At 33.8% G+C, this 6,472-nt stretch overlaps 1 protein-coding gene and 1 long non-coding RNA gene across 4 annotated transcripts in view; one reads left to right on the forward strand and one right to left on the reverse strand.

Annotated features, from left to right (window-relative positions):
* Positions 1–6,472, forward strand: part of LOC107671529 (uncharacterized) — an 18,333-nt gene that overhangs the window by 10,326 nt on the left and 1,535 nt on the right. The window contains exons 3-6 of one of the 2 annotated variants that reach the window (XR_001632212.1): positions 794–974; positions 2,220–2,328; positions 2,495–2,537; positions 2,630–3,093. This is a non-coding gene — a long non-coding RNA (uncharacterized LOC107671529). Of the gene's footprint in view, positions 1–793; positions 975–2,219; positions 2,329–2,494; positions 2,538–2,629; positions 3,094–6,472 lie in introns of those variants that run through there. The other variant, XR_001632213.1, reaches the window with a different exon arrangement.
* The window catches only part of LOC107671528 (leucine-rich repeat-containing protein 20-like), an 8,891-nt gene continuing 3,130 nt past the window's right edge, over positions 712–6,472 (reverse strand). For both annotated transcript variants that reach the window (XM_016464452.1, XM_016464453.1), the window contains exons 3-5: positions 5,706–5,855; positions 4,786–4,953; positions 712–900 (exon numbers count right to left, since the gene is read on the reverse strand). In XM_016464452.1, coding sequence (XP_016319938.1) covers positions 785–900; positions 4,786–4,953; positions 5,706–5,855 — 434 coding nt within the window. In that variant the 3' untranslated portion in view covers positions 712–784. The remainder of the gene's footprint in view (positions 901–4,785; positions 4,954–5,705; positions 5,856–6,472) is intronic.

Raw genomic sequence — 6,472 nt, forward strand, 5'->3', positions numbered from 1 at the left:
ATAGATATTCAATATTCAGATAGATAGATAGATTCAATATTCAGATAGATAGCTAGATAGATATAGATATTCAATATTCAGATAGATATTCGATATTCAGATAGATAGATAGATAGATATTCAATATTCAGATAGGTAGATAGATAGATATTCAATATTAATAAATTTTCATAAATTTAAAAATTCTAATAAAAAAATGTTTTTGGTGCATTCAATGAAAGTCTGTGTAAATGGTATGTAATGTTGTTTTGGACTTTGATTTCATATACAAAAACGTAAAAAAAAACGCAACATCTTTTATGTTCCACAGAAGAATGTAAGTCATTCAGGTCTGAAACACACAGATGAATAAATGATGACAGAATTGACATGTTTGGGTAGTTAAGTAGCTATATTTCAGTTGAAATGCTATTATTTCATAATCATATTCAATCTTAATAAAGTTCATATTAATTAAACTTTGTTATTTGTAAAAGACACACATGGACGTTGCCAGAGAAACAAACAATCTCTGAGTGTGGTTCAGAGCGGGATCTCAGAGCCGTAATTACGGTAATTCTGACACGACATGAACCTTTTGAATTTCTATTAGAATTCAGGTGTAATTTACCATCACAGATGGAGTCATACAGCAGCAGCACGCGTCCATCTGACGCTCTTGATGTGAAGAATGAAAGCAAACGTCGTCTGCATGATTTAATAAATATTTTATTGAGGCACATCATGCGGTCCAGTGCATGGAAATCAAACGGAAGCACCGCTGCTCATGTTCTTTACCATGTGTTTATGTCAGGAGCGTGAAGTGATGCGGGACAGACGTGGCCTCCGGCGTCAGCGGGTTACACCGCACATCCACACTCTTCAGAGCAGGCATCAGAGACAGCTTCTCCATCGGCAACTCTGAGAGAGAGACACAGAGAGACAGAGAGAGAGAGAGAGAGAGACATCAGACCTGTGCAGCATCGGCCCTTCAGGTTTGGAGAGATGTTGCTCTAACAAAAGTTGAACAAAAGTTTCCTTCATTATGAAAACCACTGTAAAACAACTAATACAGAGAGATCGGATACAGACCCAAGATAGGCTGTGATTCATTTCTCAAACTAAATCATGCACTTGGTATTTTTTTCTCATTAACAAGTTTTAAACGTGACTGAATAAAAAGTACAGATCAGATTAGATTGCGACATTGGATTTAATGCATTTAGCAAACAGTATTTGTAGAATAAAATGTCATGTTTATTACACTTTAAAAATAATCAGGTCTTTTCCTTCACTAAAAACACATAAAATAATGCTTATTTTTAACATTTATTCTCCTTATCGTCCTATGCAAAGCATGCTGGGAACTAAATACTAAAAAATAAATACTATAATATAGAAATACTAATATTTTTGTGCATACAATGAAAGTCAATGGTGTATAATGCTGGTTTGGACTTTGATTATACAGACGAAATCTATCATTTATATATACATATTCATTATAATAAAAACATATGATATATATATATATATATATATATACTGTAGATGCACTGAATTATTTTTTAGAGAGTTCTACTTTGCGATCAACACGAGTCAATGCAGTATTTGTTTACAGTATTTATTAATCTTTGTTTATGTTAGTTTACAATGTAAAATACAATGTTAGTTCATGTCAGCTCATGTCTATGAAATAATATATAAATAATTGATTTTAATAATGTATTAGTAAATATTTAAATGAACATTAACTAAGATTAGATTATTAAATGCTTTAAAATAATTTTTCATTGGTTAACTACATTATGAACGAACAATGTTACCAAATGAAGCCTTATTGTAAAGTGTTGCCGTTTTTATTTTACATGAAACAACGATCACATGACCAGTTGAATACTAAGGACTTTATACTGTATATCTATTTATATATTATACCATTTTTCTTCAGGGGCAAATCTTACGAACACTTTAAAGGTTCTGAAGGCAAAAAAACACAGACTTAAAGCCCAAAAGAGGCTGTGAACTAAAACAAACACAGAAGAGGTGCGAGATCAAAGGATCAAATTACCACACAGAGAGGAAACCAGAAAGAAAGTGAATTCTAGAGGAGACAGAAATGCTTAAAATGTATCCTGTGCCTTAAACGCAGTTAAGAAACTGAATGAAAGCATCTGCTAAAATGCATGAATGCAATGCAGCTGCACATAATGAGCGCTCGTGTGTTCCTATTGGTGTAGAATGGGAGTGGGAGGAGCCTAATCAATCAAGTGACCAGAGACACGCCCACAACATTGTGCCTCTCAAAACAAGCCAGAAGTAATCAAGTGCTGATTGTAAGTAAACGAGGTAGGTTAAAGCCATATTAATTTCCACGTTTCTCTTGAAAATTGCAATTTTTATTATTAAACTCCTAATGTTTTCTACGACTCTTAAACAGTGAATTTTCAACTAGTTTCTGGGCTATCATTGATAATTTTATGTCCAAAAGAGTAAAACACTGTGACTCTTTTAGAACACTGATCTGTTTGTTTGAGTGGCCCGACTCAACCAATCACGTGAGTTTGGGGGCGGGACTATCTGTTTGACTGACCAATGACTGTTATGGAAACCTGTTGGGAAACACTCATTATTTTGTATTTGTGTTTAGTGACACTAGTGAAGCAGAAACGACCCACTTCCGCTTTAAAACCTGTTACCGAAGCACTGAAATCTGAAGGGAAGCCTGAAATGAGAGCGTGATGTGCTTCTCTGTGTGTGTTTAGCATGTGCTGGTCTCCACCGTGTAGCTTGTTGATGTTATTATGTTGTATTGAGACGGACCGCACTTACGTGAGATTGTTACTCCGCTCTACGAGACGCTTTCATCTTCTGTAGCCGTCAGATAATCACAAAGCAAAAACACTGTCATGGAAATGATGCTCTGGGTTTTATTCGTATGAAGTATTATGGAAATGTTTGTGAATTGATATTGAAATTGGAGATGTTCTGTTCCTGGTTCAGTTATATCTGCTGGCTACTGTAAAGCTGTATTAAATGCATTACTAGCTCTAAATAAGCATTTTGCATTTTAATAAACATCACATACAGGCTGGGAAGAGATCAAAAGTGACAGTACAGACTTTATAATGTTAGAAAAGATTGTGCACCGTCTTAAGTCAATTATTAATTCAAACATACATTTTTCAATAGATCCAGAAGCACTGCGTGGGTTTAAATTGTGTTGACAGCAATGAAATAATAATAGATGGATCATGATTCACTGTGACATTTTCTTTGCTGCCACACTTTCTGAACTTTCTATCTAATTCTAAACCTCTCTGAGAGTGTCGCCGCATTTCTGTCTCAAACCTTCTGAATGTTTCACATATACAGATTAATTTCTCTTTCTGCACGACCCACAGCGCCGTCCGTCTGAAAAACAATATACACTTCGTTTGAGAAGAAATTTTGCCTGTTTGACAACTTTGGTTGGTTTGAAAGCCATTAAGTTATTTTTGTTTTGCATTGTGACGTTATGGTCATGAGAATCAAGCACAAGCTCATTAATGTAATGCAAAAAAAATATATATTATTTAAATTGTAATTATATATGATGATGCATTTGTCTCGCAGCCTTTAATTAACTAATGAAAATGAGAAATAAAATAGGTTTACGGTTTTTTTTTTTTTTCAGTTTAGGTTTATTTTATTTCAAGTAGCAAAAATGGTTTCATAGTTTTAATTTTAGATTAATTTTTTAATCTAAGAATTAGGATCTCAAAAGAATTTTGAGAATTACAAAAAAATGTGAAAATAAAGCATCTGATTATTTTCTTTAAATACTTACTGACAGTTTGAGGAGAAATGTGCTTAATGATCAGGATAATAATATCACAAATGCAAAAGTTGTTAATTGGGCCTAAAACTAATTTTGTGTCAAATTTAATTTAATTAATGTGTGATTTAGAGGTGAAGTACGACCCACACGTTCCTGTGATTCATCCATTAGCATTCATGTTTGCAGATTATGCTGCCATACTTTTCAGATCTCATTGCTCTGTCTCACGCTGTGTTTTGATGAACACTATCATGCATAAAGTGTGTGTGTGTGTGAGAGAGTGTGTGTGTGTGTGTGAGAGTGTGTGTGTGTGTGAGTGTGTGTGTGTGTGAGAGTGTGTGTGTGAGTGTGTGAGTGTATGTGTGTGTGTGAGAGTGTGTGTGTGAGTGTGTGTGTGTGTGAGAGTGTGTGTGAGAGTGTGTGTGTGAGAGAGTATCTGTGCGTGTGTGAGAATCTGTGCGTGTGTGTGTGTGTGTGTGAGAGTGAGAGTGTGAGTGAGAGTGTGAGAGTGTGTGTGTGAGTGTGTGATTTTATAAAATAAAAAAAATAACATTTAAAAAAATCAAAATATTACATGAAAAACTTAAGTGAAAATTAGAAATGTGGCCTTGGTTACTAACAGAAAAAAAAAATAAGCTTAAGTACTAAAATTATGAAATGAAAATTTATTAAAGCTATATAGAAATATAAAAAAAAAAAATATTAAAAAAAAAGACAAAAAATGTAGCACTTAACAAACTTACTAAAACTTAAAATAACAGTAATAGTAATAATAATAATAATTTAAAGCTAAAAATATGAATAAATGCTACAATGTAGCAACACTGCAGCAGACTGGACATTCTACTAAACCTCCACGAAAGTCTTGCAGGCTTGGAATAACACCAATCACAATTCTCAAGCTATTCTGGAAACAGAATGACACTTCATATTGTGTCAAGGTGAAGTATTAGTTTAAAACACATCTAGTTAATACGACCGGTCACCTGTGATCTGGTTCCCCTCCACGCTGATGTGCTGGAGGCTGCTCACATCCGTCAGGCGCTCGGGGAAAACCCTCAGCTTGTTTCTGGAGAGATCGATGCTGATCAAATGCTGCATGTTTCCGACCGCGTCCGGCAGCGTTGTGAGGACGTTACCCTGCAGATCCACCTCTACAGGAAAACCAGAAAACCTTCGATATGTGCTGATAAAGTAGTCTGTGTGTCTACCTGAATCTCCCATGAGGCATTGTGTGATGTAACGAAGTCAGTCACTCTGAAATAACTTATAGGAGTGATTTGATTCATATTTTGCAATTTCAAATATTTTCCGTTTTATGCTTAGAATCAACATGTAAACTACCATTTCAAAGTTTGAGGTCAGTAAGATATGTAATGTTTATGAAAGTCTCTTTTGTTTGCCAAGGTTGCATTTATTTGATCAAAAATACAGTAAAATTGTGAAATATTATTATAATTTCAATTCACTAATAAACATTATAAATGTCCTTCTGTCATTTTTGCTGAATAAAAGTATTAATTTATTTTAAAAAATATCTTACTGACCCCTTTTTAACTTTTCAGATTCATGCATTTGATACGAATCATCTAAACTTTTGATTTGTGTCCATTAAGTTTCAAATAAAAAAACAAAAAAATTAATCCGTTGAAATGAAGCACTTTTCATTTGTGAAGTATTTAAATAGCTAGATAAATGTGCCAAATCCACATTATTATTTAATATATATATATATATATATATATATACAGTATGTGTGTGTGTATATATATATATATATAATTTTTTTACATTTCCAGCAATAATAACTGCAGTATATGATGAAATGTATTGTTAATGTGATATAACGCTTGCTGCTGTAGAGAGATACTGAAGCTTCTTCTCTTGACACTGAGGACAGTCTTACCTCTTAACTGAGTAAACGTGAGGAAGAACTTGTTGCTCAAGGCTTTGATCTGGTTGTTGGCCAGAGAGATTTTCTGGATGTTGTCTGTGCAGCTGCGGATCATCTTGAAGACGCCGTCAGGGAAACTAACGAGGCCACAGTCGGACAGATCTGAGGCAGAACACAGGGTTGATTCAGACTGACTCTGGCATCAGAGGTTAATATGAGCGCTCTAATTAAGAGATTGTGTTGTTCAGAGAGCCGTCGCCTCTGTATATCAACAAGCTCCCGTTGTGCAATCACTCAGCAAATCAGACTGACGGACAGAATTAATGCAGTCATTTGCAGGCTCTTGATGTGTGTGTGGATAATCAAAGTGTTGGGCTTCACAATGCCGCAGATTGCCCTTTAGATTTACTTACTCTTGGCATTAAATGACTGATATGATGATTTAAAGAACATGACACTTGATAAATTGGGAAATGGTCAAAATCAAGCGAATATGTGATTTTTCTCAGAACAATAGCACCATCTACTGAGCACAAGCTGAAACTAATCAATAACAATAAAATAAATTGAGGAACATTATTTATTTATTTTTTATTATTATTTTTGCAATTACACAGGCCTGCATCCTGAGGAAAAAAAGGCTTAATATTACCTAATGTATTTATTTATTATTATTATTATTTTTATTTATTTATTTTTTCAAAAAATAAGGACTTTTCACATTTTTGATTAAAAAAAATTAAAAACATAATATATATATATATATATATATATATATA

Source organism: Sinocyclocheilus anshuiensis, unplaced genomic scaffold (assembly GCF_001515605.1).
Source record: "Sinocyclocheilus anshuiensis isolate Anshui unplaced genomic scaffold, SAMN03320099.WGS_v1.1 scaffold4047, whole genome shotgun sequence".
Classification (NCBI taxonomy): domain Eukaryota; kingdom Metazoa; phylum Chordata; class Actinopteri; order Cypriniformes; family Cyprinidae; genus Sinocyclocheilus; species Sinocyclocheilus anshuiensis.